Source organism: Gobio gobio, assembly GCF_949357685.1.
Source record: "Gobio gobio genome assembly, chromosome: 6".
NCBI lineage: Eukaryota > Metazoa > Chordata > Actinopteri > Cypriniformes > Gobionidae > Gobio > Gobio gobio.
This window is the reverse complement of record NC_137102.1, coordinates 53,135,394-53,149,262: the sequence shown is the minus strand read 5'-3', so window position 1 is coordinate 53,149,262 and position 13,869 is coordinate 53,135,394. Positions and strand designations below refer to the sequence as shown.

The 13,869-nt window shown below is 39.8% G+C and overlaps 1 protein-coding gene across 2 annotated transcripts; it reads right to left on the bottom strand.

Moving 5' to 3' along the window:
- Window positions 1-1,551: 1,551 nt before the first annotated feature.
- On the bottom strand, window positions 1,552-11,937 carry LOC307128661 (uncharacterized protein). Of its 2 annotated transcripts, XM_079820597.1 has the most exons (4): window positions 11,562-11,873; window positions 8,915-9,316; window positions 6,076-6,191; window positions 1,552-5,477 (listed from the first exon to the last, which is right to left on the bottom strand). In XM_079820597.1, exons 1-4 carry the CDS (start codon window positions 11,660-11,662, stop codon window positions 5,473-5,475), a joined length of 624 nt encoding a protein of 207 aa, XP_079676723.1. In that variant the 5' UTR covers window positions 11,663-11,873; the 3' UTR covers window positions 1,552-5,472. The 2 variants fall into 2 exon arrangements, with proteins under 2 accessions (XP_079676723.1, XP_079676722.1); XM_079820596.1 differs by lacking the exons at window positions 1,552-5,477; window positions 6,076-6,191 and adding an exon at window positions 7,502-8,372 and having other exon boundaries at window positions 11,562-11,937.
- Window positions 11,938-13,869: the final 1,932 nt, after the last annotated feature.

The window sequence follows — 13,869 nt, the reverse complement described above, 5'->3', positions numbered from 1 at the left end:
CTTGTCTGCCTCGGCCGTGAATTCATGAAGCACCACGACGCATGCGCGAGAATATGACGCAGAACCGGCGTTCGGACACGTGAACCAGAAGCGAGGAGATTTGTTTACAACAAGCAGAGGAAGACGCGCCGTATCTAAGCTGTTGAATTCTACATTGATCGTGCTCGGCGTAGGGTAGAGGGCTGCATTGGGATTGAGTCCCGCGGGACCCAACGTAAATCTCACGGGAGCGGGCGGTTTGAATTTTGCTGCGGGCGGGAATGGGCGGCTAAAAAAAACACAGCGGGAATCGGCGGGATAGGGAGGTTGCCTAACGACATGATGGAGAAGATGTCAATAGATGATGTAGAAAAGAACCTCAAACGAGGTATTTACAGCACAAAAGCTAAGCAAGGAAAGTCTGACATTTGGAGAAGTTTCTCAATTGTTTTGGTAGGCAAAATCATGCGGTATAACGTTATATGTATCCACATATTGCGTAGCTGGCAAATACATAGCTACTTGATCATACCTCACCAAAAACGCTCAGCACTCCCTGCAGGTCAAGTTGACTGTTTGGTGTTTTTGACAAACAATACATAGAAGTTTAGTGAGTGGAAATGGATTGTTTCTAAATGTCCGTTTGCTATTTTGTGTTCACATTACGTTCTGTTGAAGCATGTTTTCTCAGGTTTCCTTTCAGTCGGTCACGTTCGACGTACGTCGGAACTGACCGACGAATTGGGATCTGTTTTTTGTTTCTCAATCTGTTTTTCTGTTTTCTGTTTTGCAAAGCAGTCTATTTTTATGTGCAAAGTTTTTGATAAAAACGAAATAATATTTGAATGTATTTGTCTTTTTTTTTTTTTTTTTTTTTACATGCAGGCCAGGGAAACGAAACAAACAACCCCATGAATCTCTTTAATAATATCAATTCAAACACGTGTTTTTTTTTTTCCTGCGGGACGGGAGAAGACACAAAACCAATGCATCTCTATTATTGTGCGTTTTGCGGGTGCGGGCGGGAGTGGACATACATATTGCGGGAGCGGGCGGGAGTGTAACACATACGTTGCGGGAGCGGGTGGTAATGGTCAGAAATTCGGCGGGTGCGGGCGGGAGCGGGATGAAGAAAACAGTCCCGTGCAGGGCTCTAGCGTAGTGCTCAAAATTGGACTAAAGTGTGGATTTCATGGATTCCCGAACGCCGGCGCTGCGTCATATTCTCGCGCATGCGTCGTGGTGCTTCGTGAATGTTAAAGCTGATGTTAAACTTTACAATCAAAACATTTAATACCCATTCTTTAATACCCAATAATACCATTCTGATTAAGACTTTTTCAGACAACATTTCATGGTATTTAACACTCATTTATATATTTTGAAATATCGTCCTGGTGATTCTGATTACTATAGTGTGACTGATCAAGCTATGTAGCTAGTATGAATAACAAAATGCTTTCTCTGTGATTTGACTGTAGGCTAATACAAAACTGATACTTCAAATCAATATAAAAACTAAACTTTGACAAAGAGTAGTCTTTCATAATATCTATATATATATCCAAATCAAATGAAAAATAACTAAATGAAAACTGACAGAGCAAACAGGGAATACACAGCCATGTTTATGTTTATAGGGATATACAGGCATCTAGAGGTTAAACAATTGTATTACAGATAAATTTACATTTATGCATTTAGCAGACGCTTTTATCCAAAGCGACTTACAACTTGGGGGTACATGAAGCGATTGGTCATGAAGAGTCGAGAAGCGCAATAAGAGCCTAAAATCCTGAGGGCGTGTACATTGCTCAGTGTAGCACAGGCTAGAGTAGGGAGGGAAGAAAGAAGAGAAAGAGGAAAGGAATTTTTTAAGTACTCGCGGAAGAACAGAGTTTTAAGTTGATTTTTGAATGATGTCAAGGATTCTGCGTTTCGGATGGCGTTGGGAAGATCGTTTCACCAGCTGGGAACTTTGAATGAGAATGTTCTGGAAAGGGATTTTTTCCCCCTCTGTGATGGTACCACAAGCCGTCGTTCCTTTGCTGAGCGAAGGCTTCTGGTGGGGGTGTGGATTTGAAGAATGGAGTCAAAGTAAGCAGGAGCTGAGCTCTTGGTGGTTCTGTGGTGGTTCTGTAAGCAAGCGTCAGCGCCTTAAACTTGATGCGAGCAGCGAGTGGTAGCCAGTGTAGGGAGATGAAGAGAGGTGTGACGTGGGTCCTTTTGGGCTCGTTGTAGACAAGGCGTGCTGCTGCATTCTGGATCATTCGAAGTGTTTGGATCGCAGAAGAGGGGAGTCCAACCAGAAGCGCATTGCAGTAGTCGAGTCTAGAAATAACCAGGGCCTGGACAAGAAGCTGTGTTGCGTACTCTGTTAGGAACGGTCTAATCTTCCTGATGTTGTGGAGCGCAAACCGGCATGAGCGAGCTGTTTTGGAAATGTGTTCTCTGAAAGACAGCTGGTTATCAAATGTTACTCCAAGATTTCTGACTGACTTTGATGGGGAAATCAAGGAAGTACCTAACTGGATGGTGAAGTCATGTTGTATGGTAGGACTGGCGGGGAAGATGAGAAACTCAGTCTTTGCCAGGTTGAGCTGCAGGGGATGTTTTCTCATCAAGTCAAGTCAAGTCAAGTCAAGTCAACTTTATTTATATAGCGCTTTTAACAATGTAGATTGTTTCAAAGCAGCTTTACAGAGTTAAACAGGAAAATAATGCAGCATAATTTTATTAAGCTGTATAGCCATTTGATGTCATCAGTTCATTTCAATTTCCATACGGTGACAGTGTGGGCTTTAGATCAATAATTAGATCAATCATTTGGTTTATATGGTTAATTTAGTTTATTATTTAGATTTATTACGATGTTTAGTTGAAAAATTTTGTGTCCCCAACTGAGCACGCCAAGCCAGAGGCAACAGTGGCAAGGAAACCAAAACCCCATCAGGTGACCTAATGGAGAAAAATAAACCTTGGGAGAAACCAGGCTCAGTCGGGGTGCCAGTTCTCCTCTGGCCAATTAACAAACAGCGTATGATTATTATTATTATTATTATTATTCTGGCCGCTTTACAGGTCAGAGGTCATAATAGATCCGAATATTCGAAGGACCGGAGGCAACACGCTGGAGACGGGTATATTGAGGATGATGTTGATTAAATAATTATTAAAGTGCAATATTCAGGTTTATTGCGGATGACATATCGATTTAAGTATTATTTAATTGTAATATTCGAACAATTGGAGTCATCACGCTGGAGACGGGTTTATTAAGATGCCGTGTCGATGAGGCAGTTGCAGGGAGAGTCTAATCACGGTCTCTCAGACACTTCAGGGTCCTGTGTTGGTCTTCTCTGGGCGCAGGTCCACCATCTGATCTGGATACGGCCGGGATCTGGCTGACTGCAGTAAACCTCAGGATAAAACAGAGAGATTATCATTAGCGTAGATGCCATTCTTCTGATGATGTAACGAGTACATCAGGTGTTATGGGAAGTGTTCCAGGTTCCGGCTGACCTAGTTAATGCAGCCTAACAATCATTTAATTGAAAAAGTGTTTTATGTGTATGCCACAGTAAAAAGATGTGTTTTTAGTCTAGATTTAAACTGACAGAGTGTGTCTGCTTCCCGAACAATGCTAGGAAGACTGTTCCAGAGTTTAGGAGCTAAATAGGAAAAGGATCGACCGCCTGCAGTTGATTTGGATATTCTCAGTATTATCAACTGGGCAGAATTTAGAGACCGCAGTAGACGTGATGGAGTATAATATGTTAAGAGCTCGCTCAAGTATTGGGGAGCTAAACCATTTAGTGCTTTGTAAGTAATAAGCAAGATTTTAAAATGTATGTAATGTTTAATAAGCAGCCAGTGCAGTGTTGACAGAACTGGGCTAATATGGTCATACTTCCTGGTTCTAGTAAGAACTCGAGCTGCTGCGTTTTGGACCAGCTGGAGTTTATTTATTAAGCGAGCAGGGCAACCACCCAGTAGAGCATTACAATAATCTAGCCTTGAGGTCATGAACGCATTAACTAACTGTTCAGCATTTTGCATTGAGAGCATGCGCCGTAATTTAGATATATTTTTAAGATGATAGAATGCAGTTTTACAGATGCTAGAAACGTGGCTTTCAAACGAAAGATTGGTATCAAAGAGCACACCCATGTTCCTCACTGACGACGAGGACTTGACAGAGCAGCCATCAAGTGTTAGACAGTATTCTAGGTTACTACTTGTTGAGTTTTTTTGTCCAATAATTAAAAAAATCCTTTTTTTCTGAATTGAGTTGCAGGAAATTATTGGTCATCCAATGTTTTATATCAGCTATGCATTCCGTTAATCTTGTGAATTGGTAAATTTCCTCAGGGCGTGAAGAAATATAGAGCTGAGTATCGTCAGCATAACAATGAAAACTAATGCCATGCTTCCTAATAATTTCTCCCAGTGGTATCATGTACAGGGTGAAGAGTAGCGGTCCTAGCACTGAGCCTTGTGGTACTCCATACTGAACTTGCGATCGGTGTGACATCTCTTCATTTACTGCTACAAACTGATAACGGTCACATAGGTATGATTTAAACCATGATAAAGCAATTCCACTAATACCTACATAATTTTCGAGTCTATTCAAAAGAATGTTGTGGTCGATGGTATCAAATGCAGCGCTAAGATCGAGTAACACTAATAGAGAGATACAGCCACGATTGGATGATAAGAGTAAATCATTTGTAACTCTGATGAGAGCAGTCTCAGTGCTATGATACGGTCTAAATCCTGACTGGAAATCCTCACAGATACCATTTCTTTCTAAAAAAGGAACATAATTGTGAAGACACTGCCTTTTCAAGTATTTTTGACAGAAAGGGTAGATTTGAGATTGGTCTATAATTGACTAATTCTGTAGGATCAAGTTGCGATTTTTTAATCAGTGGTTTAATAAAAGCCAACTTAAAAGTTTTCGGTACATATCCTAATGAAAATGATGAATTAATGATATTAAGAAGAGGATCTATGACCTCTGGTAGCATCTCTTTTAATAGCCTAGTCGGTACAGGGTCAAGCATACATGTTGATGATTTTGATGATTTAACGAGTTTAGCCAATTCTTCTTCTCCTATAGCAGTGAATGAGTGTAATTTTTCCTCAGTGACACTACAATGCTCTGTCTGATGTGATATGGGGCCCTGGGGAACCCCAGTGGTCAGTGGATGTGCTTGGGATTCCTCTCCTCTCCAGGTAACCTTGAAAGACCTACCTGTGAGATAGGACTCAAACCAAAGGAGTGGAGTCCCTGTGATGCCCAGTGATGAGAGGGTGGACAGAAGAATCTGATGATTGACCGTGTCAAAGGCCACAGATAAATCGAGCAGGACGAGAACTGATGATTTGGAGTCAGCTTTAGCTATCCGCAGGGCTTCAGTGACCGACAGTAGTGCAGTCTCTGTGGAGTGGCACCTTTTGAAACCCGATTGGTTGATGTCCAGCTGATTATTCTGTGATAGGAAGGATGAAACCTGGTTGAAAACAACTCGTTCAATAGTTTTTGCTATGAATGGTAGGAGAGAAACAGGTCTGTAGTTATCTATGAGAGATGAGTTTAATGTGGGTTTCTTAAGTAGTGGAGTAACCCGAGCCTGCTTGAATGTGGTAGGGAAGATGCCGGTGCAGAGAGATGTGTTGATGATGTGTGTGAGTGCTGGTAGGATTGTAGGAGAGATGGCTTGAAGGAGGTGTGAGGGAATGGGATCCAGAGGACAGGTGGTAGGATGGCTAGAGAGGAGAAGTTTAGATACTTCTGTCTCAGTGAGTGTAGAAAATGAGAAGGGAGGATGTTTGGTTGTGGATGTGGCTGAACTGAAGTCCAAAGTGCACGTGGGTGAGAACTGACTGCTGATGGTTGTTGTTTTGTTTGTGAAGAATTGTGCAAAATCGTCTGCAGATACAGAGGTGGTGGGGGAGGGCAGAGGAGAGAGTTAAATGTTCTGAACAGTGTGCGTGAGTTTGAGGTGTTGTTGATCTTGTTTTGGAAATAAGAAGATTTAGCTGCATGTACTTCATCTGAGAAGGATGAGAGCAGGGACTGATACTTACCTAGATCGGGTGGGTGGTTAGATTTACGCCATGTTCTCTCTGCTGCCCTGAGTATCGTCCGGTGTTCACGAATAACATCAGATAACCAAGGGTTAGAGGGAGTGGCACGTGCTGGCCTAAAAGAAAGAGGGCAAATACTGTCTAGACAAGAAGTTAAAGTGGAGCATAAAGATAAATGGTGCAAAATTTAGAGATGCCCTTAAAAATACATGTTGAAGGAAAAATAATAATTTAATTCTAACACTACTACTACTACTACTACTACTACTACTACTACTACTAATAATAATAATAATAATAATAATAATAATAATTCTGGAAACGCCCCTGATCAGTAAACAGGTGAAATTATGCATGCAGTAGTGCAGATACTATACTTTTAGCAGCATCAGGATAACAAACTAATATCATGGCATGATGATGATGATGATGATGATGATAAGGATACACTGAATATATTTATTTCTTAACACACTAGCTCAGAATGCTGAGCCAAATGAAGATAAAGATGTGTTCTGGCATCTGGGTGTTTATTGAACCAATCAGATAAGGGTAAATCGAGAGTCAGCGAGCAGCTCATTTGATTGGCTACAGAAGAAGGTGGACCCGCCTTCCTCCTCGTGCTTGCAAAACTCAAGCGAGTGAGAGAATCGTGCCAAAACTTTAAGCGCAGCTAAAAGAAAGACGGAACTGTACAAATCGGTTTCTTTCGGGAACTTTTTTGCCCTACATACACAACAAGTCATTTAGACATTTGCAACAGTTTATTTTTTTTACACAAAGGTTGGTTTTACACGGTCAATCTGTTTTGCAGTTCCTGACTCTGATGTTTTCGCTTGCAAATCGATGTTCACAGTCGTGCAATGATTTTGGCCCTATCTTGGCGAAAGAAACATGTCAAAAGTCTTAGCACGGAAAAATGGATGTCAGAAGAATACAGATCATATTTATTTTGCGCTAACATGAAGCTGCAGTTTCACAATACATGAATTACACTTACGAATAACAGTAAAATGCTGCAAATATTTTTTTCCTTACAATTGAAAGGCAATTTACAGCTTTACAAAACATATCTTGTGCATGCAAATTTAATTTACGCTTGCAATCTTGTGTACACTTTCACAAATCTTACCCTGCGCTTGCGATTCTTTAAGGCATCAATTTACCTTCATAGTTAATGCTTTAAACTTTATCCGTATGATGGGGAAATCACTTTGATAAAGCAAAGATTGAGACTTGTTTACAGTGGGTTCTAATCTTCAGTAAATAGCAAAGCCATATCATCATATATATATATATATATATATATATATATATATATATATATATATATATATATATATATATATATATATATATATATATATATATATATATATATATATATATATTTATTTAATAATTTAAATAATAATTTAAAAAACACCACAGGGGTACAAGAAATATTTAACAATAAAAATAGACTGACAGGAACAAGATGTCATTTTGTTATTTTTCAGATGTTTGTTGCAGATATCTTTTGATAATAGTATGATAATTCCTAAACAAAAAATAATATAGAGTCAATAATACGACTGTAATGTTGTATATGTTGCAAGACACTGAACCCGGGAAGCGGTCACGTGACAAAAGAACGAGACTAGGACCCGAAGACTGACTCGAGAGATGAACTAATCATTTCTGTTTCTGCATTCAGCCTATGGGGACTTGAACGAACGACTCAAAGACTCAAGATGAACTAATCTTTTCTGTTTCCGGTGACTGTCTGCAGCCTTGCCTATGGAGCTGGGACATGATGAACGAAATGACTTGAAAAAAGATTTGTTCATTTTGCTGAACGAGATTCAAAGATCCGAGTCAGTAAAATGATCCGAATTTCCCATCACTACATCACAGCATAGGAGTAATGTGACCATTAAAATGGTCTTTAAAAAGACTACAACACAATGTTTTTGTCCACCTTTGGGAATAAATTAACGTCTCCAAAAAATGTTCAGAACTTGACTGACAACAGGAGATCTGTCAGAGAGACCATAGGGTTCTTGGTCACCTCCCTGATTAAGGCACTTCCCCCCCGATCGCTGAGTTTGGCTGGGCGGCCAGCTCTAGGAAGAGTCGTGGTGGTTCCAAACTTCTTCCATTTACGGATGATGGAGGCCACTGTGCTCATTGGGACCTTCAATGCTGCAGAAATTTTCCTGTACCCTTCCCCAGATCTGTGCCTCGATACAATCCTGTCTCGGAGGTCTACAGACAATTCCTTGGTCTTCATGGCTTGGTTTGTTTTCTGACATGCACTGTTAAAGCAAAAATATAAACTAAATTTGCTTAGAATGCTTGATTTGGTAGGGATTAATGATTTACTGCAATGCTTCCCTGGTGAAAAAAAAGTATACATTCAATACCCTTTTCAATAGAATATTGCAAATATAATAACAATAATTGCAACATCTTTGAATATATAAAAGGTATATTAGCATCATATTTTCACAAAACAACTTTTAACACTTTAAAATAATTGTATTTTAGCATATCTTCTAAAAATATATTTTAGAAAAATATACTTAAAATTAAATTTGTGTATTTTTTTTTTAAGTGTACTTATTTGAACATACTTTAAAATATATTTTGAGTATATTTTAAACTGTATTCTCAAAATTGTCATTGTAGCAATGCACTGAAAGTATATTTCAAAAATGCCTTTTTTAATATCCTGAAGTTATAGGATATTTTAAGTTAAATTTGAGTATAATTTTTAAGTTTACTTATTCATGCTTGGAATTCACTTCATTACTTTATTGCATATTACTTTCAGAAAGGGTTAAATTGTATGACTTACGCGTTATGCGTCATATGCCTTTTACTGAGGAGTGGCTTCCGTCCGGTCACTCTATCGCACAGGCCTGATTGGTGGAGTGCTGTACTGGAAGGTTCTCCTCTCTCTACAGAGAAGCACTGGAGCTCTGTCAGAGAGACCATAGGGTTCTTGGTCACCTCCCTGATTAAGGCACTTCCCCCCCGATCGCTGAGTTTGGCTGGGCGGCCAGCTCTAGGAAGAGTCGTGGTGGTTCCAAACTTCTTCCATTTACGGATGATGGAGGCCACTGTGCTCATTGGGACCTTCAATGCTGCAGAAATTTTCCTGTACCCTTCCCCAGATCTGTGCCTCGATACAATCCTGTCTCGGAGGTCTACAGACAATTCCTTGGTCTTCATGGCTTGGTTTGTTGTCTGACATGCACTGTTAAAGCAAAAATAAATGCTTAGAATGCTTGATTTGGTCGGAATTAAGGATTTACTACTTCCCTGGTGAAAAAAAGTGTTCTTTATTGTATTTCAAAAATATTCTCTTTTCAATAGAATACTGTAAATATACTATTAGCATCATATTTTCACAATACAACTTTTGACACTTTAAAATAATTGTATTTTAGTACATTTTCTAACAATATATTTTAGAAAAATAATACTTGAAATGAAAGCATCGTGTACTTTTTTTAAAGTGTACTTATTTGAACATTACTTTAAAATATATTTTTAGTATATTTTAAACTGTACGCTCAAAATTGTAATTGTAACAATGTACTGAAAGTAGATGCGCATGGAAACTCATAACTAATCTGTAGTGAACCTAAAACACTAATAAATAATTTACACCGATCAGGCATAGCATTCTTCCTAATATTGTGTTGGTCCTCCTTTTGCTGCCAAAACAGCCCTGACCCGTCGAGGCATGGACTCCACTAGACCCCTGAAGGTGTGCTGTGGTACCTGGCACCAAGATATTAGCAGCAGATCCTTTAAGTCTTGAGAGTTGCGAGGTGGGACCTCCATGTATCAGACTTGTTTGTTCAGCACATCCCACAGATGCTCGATTGGATTGAGATCTGTGGAATTTGGAGGCCAAGTCAACACCTCAAACTCGTTGTTGTGCTCCTCAACCCATTCCTGAGCCCTTTCTGCTGTGTGCCAGGGCGCATTATCTGCTGAAAGAGCCACAGCCACCAGGGAATATTCCATGAAATGGTGTACATGGTCTGCAACAATGCTTAGGTCGGTGACATGTCAAATTAACATCCACTTGGATAGCAGAACCCAAGTTTCCCAGCAGAACATTGCCCAAAACATCCCACTGCCTCCGGCGGCTTGCCTTTTTCCCATAGTGCATCCTGGTGCCATGTGTTCCCCAGGTAAGCGACGCACACGCACCTGGCCATCCACGTGATGCAAGAGAAAACGTGATTCATCAGACCAGGCCACCTTCTTCCATTGCTCCGTGGTTCAGTTCTGATGCTCACATGCCCACTGTTGGGTGTTTCGGTGGTGGACAGGGGTCAGCATGGGCACCCTGACTGGTCTGCGATGCACTGTTTTCTGACACCTTTCTATCAGAACCAGAATTAACTTTTTAAGCAATTTGAGTACAGTAGCTTGTCTGTTTGATCGGACCACACAGTCTTCGCTCCCCACGTGTATCAATGAGCCATGGCCGTCCATGACCCTGTCGCCGGTTCACCACTGTTCCTTCCTTGGAGCACTTTTGATAGATACTGACCACTGCAGACCGGGAACACCCCACAAGAGCTGCAGTTTTGGAGATGCTCAGGCGTCTAGCCATCACAATTTGGCCCTTGTCAAACTCGCTCAAATCCTTACGCTTGCCCATTTTTCCTGCTTCAAACACATCAACTTTGAGGACAAAATGTTCACTTGCTGTCTAATATATCCCACCCACTAACAGGTGATGAAGAGATAATCAGTGTTATTCCCTTTGCATGATCAGTGTATATTTACAAAGGACACTTTAATATCACTAATTAAGCATGTAATTAATCCCAACACAGGCATATACTAAAAGTATACTTGAAGTTGTCCCAATTTAGCACATAAAAGTACACTAAATACACTAAAAGTTATGCTTTAATACTAAAAAATTATGCTAAAAAAATTTGTTGTTCCAAAATAGCACACTTCAAGTTAAGTAATCATTAAGACATTTGAAGTATATTGATAATTAGTCTGACTTCAAGTATACTTTTTTCTCCAGGGTTACCTGAATAAATTCAATTTGGTGAGACTGAACATAGAAAATGGTCCATCTTCTGATTGGTTCATTTGCTGTATAATAAATATAAATATAACCTAGCCTGCACCGCTGCTCATTTCAGCAAACTTTCAAATCCACTACAACTACTTTAGACATAATCAATTAGACCATTTTAATATGCCATTACAGTTGACATTTCGTGTATTGCGAATCAAGTACAAAACGGTCACACATTTACCATTGCTTGGCGCAAACGAAATCCAATAATTTCCTGAATTTCGTGTGAAAGTGGGGGAAAATTTATCTCGATTCTGTGCTTCAGTTAACATACACTATTGACAATGGACATTTTCAACGTAAACCGCACTTTTAAGCCAGTATTAAAATAACAGCAACAGAAAATATTGTTTTTGTAAATAAATAAGTAAGTACAGCTTACCTCAAGAATCTTGACAGCTGCCACCGCCGTGAATCGTCGCGAGTCGTCTCCTCTTCCCTGGTAAAAGGGTGTTTTTCAGGAGCACTTTTGACGCGAGGCATAACTTAGTGATATGGTATAAATATGTTTGATTTACAACAACAATATAGACGTAAAAACGAAATGGCAAATCGCTGTCGGACTGTGGGCTGACTGGATTATGTTTAGTCAAAGAGCAAACCCTAGTCCTTGTTGTCATTTAGGGGTGCGCGTCTCAATCAGCTGCCTAGCATGAATGTGACCAACTCCCTGATTAGTGCCCTGACTAAGTTACTGAACTAAGTTGATTGAGACGAAGCCTGGTTCTTCTTCTTCTTTTTTAGTTTTATGGTGGGGTGCAACCGTGACTTATCAGGTGCATACCGCCACCTACCGTACCTTAGTATGCAGCATTGGATTATGGTTCGGTGAAACTACTTTACATAATAATAATAACAGTTATAAAACACACACACACACACACACACACACACACACACACACACACACACACACACACACACACACACACACACACACACACACACACACACACACACACACACACACACACACACACACACACACACACACACACACACACACACACACACACACACACATATATATATATATATCCTAGCCTGGTTAAAACCAGACCATTCTCAGTAGTAACTGAGTTATGGTCTGGCAAAGCTTCATTGACAAATCATTTCCAAAGGGGCTTCACCAACGGGCGTCGCTCAAATGCCTCTGGGTGCAGATAGACCTAAAACCAATCAGAGCGATGAGGGAGATGACGTATGCAGAGCGCAGAGAAACATCTCAGACTCTGGCCGTCTCTTAATATGCGTTCTTGTCTGTACTTGTGTTCTCAAATATGAAATGTCCCCGGTTTCCATTTCAGAAATCTGGTCACCTTACCTAAACCACATATTAATGTTTAATATATTATTTTTTTTAAAATGTAAACGAAAAGAGGCAAGGTGTTTTATACTTCGTTCTATTATGAATATATAAGATAATCAATGTAGGCCTAGCTACGTGTTGCCTGAACCACATTCGTGTGGCTATTATGAAATGAGGCAGTGGTGTTTTATGACATATTTCGTACGTGAACTTCTGACTTGCGTCCGTGACTTGCCAAGTTTGACTCCGGAGAACGAATGGGAGGACTAGTCCGCCTACTCTGCTAATGGACAAGCAGCGTTCTTGACAGTGTCACTCAGTATATATTTGTATATTTTAGGCTACAATAAAACGAAATATATGATAAAACACCACTCTACCTCTTTTAATTTTTATAAAATAAAAAAAAAGAAACATATTATAGCCACACAAATGTAGTGCAGGCAATTCATTATCTTCAATGCTTATAACAAAACGAAATATAAAAAACCCAGCCTCTTTTCGTTTACATTAAAAAAACACACACATTAATGTGCACATAGGCTATGATTATCACTGTAATAAATTAAATATGACATAAAACACAACCCAGTCTCTTTTTGTTAAATGTCAGTTGATGTGTGATCAATAGCAATTATAAAAGTATAAGTAAAAGGTATAAGAAGCTATACAATAAATAAAGCAATTCAGTCAAACTAAGTCAGCGCTAGGAGACTACAACGGTAAAGTTTAATAGCTTAAAAATATAAAGTTATGAAACTTCACTTTGCCCTCAGACAAAACGATCTGTCAGGGAACAAATTATAGATTAATGAGAGCAAAGTTCAGCCGTTAGATCTACACAAGACGAGACGAATCATATCTTATGTTTAACCACTACAGAGACATCAGAGCCAGCGGCAGAAGGACTGGCCGAGGAAAGGCGCCTCTCGGCGGGGTTAACGAGCGCTGAGCGCCGCTGATCCACTGGAGCTCACAACTCCGAAAACGGCAGATCAAATTTTCAAAAAGGTGCTCTCTTTATAAATAAACCACAGATTTGAGTTTTAAACAACTACATTCTAGCCTGAAAAGGACTTAAAACTATATTTTGTGAAACATTAACACTACCAGAGGGCTCTTGCTAAGACCCATTCGTTTAGCCACCAAAGGGCCAAGATGGTATCAGACTTTTGCCGAATCCAGTCAGTAAGACAGCGATAACATCTTTTTTAGATATGAAGGCTTCGAGTGTTGTTCTTTGCTCGGGTTTTAACGAAAAGGAAAAGTTTAAATCGCTTAAAACAGACGCAATAGCTGATTCGAACAAGTGATGCTCCACGGCGGCAAATCTGCTTCAACGTCGCTGCGCTGTCGTCATCATGTAAAGCCCGCCCCAACG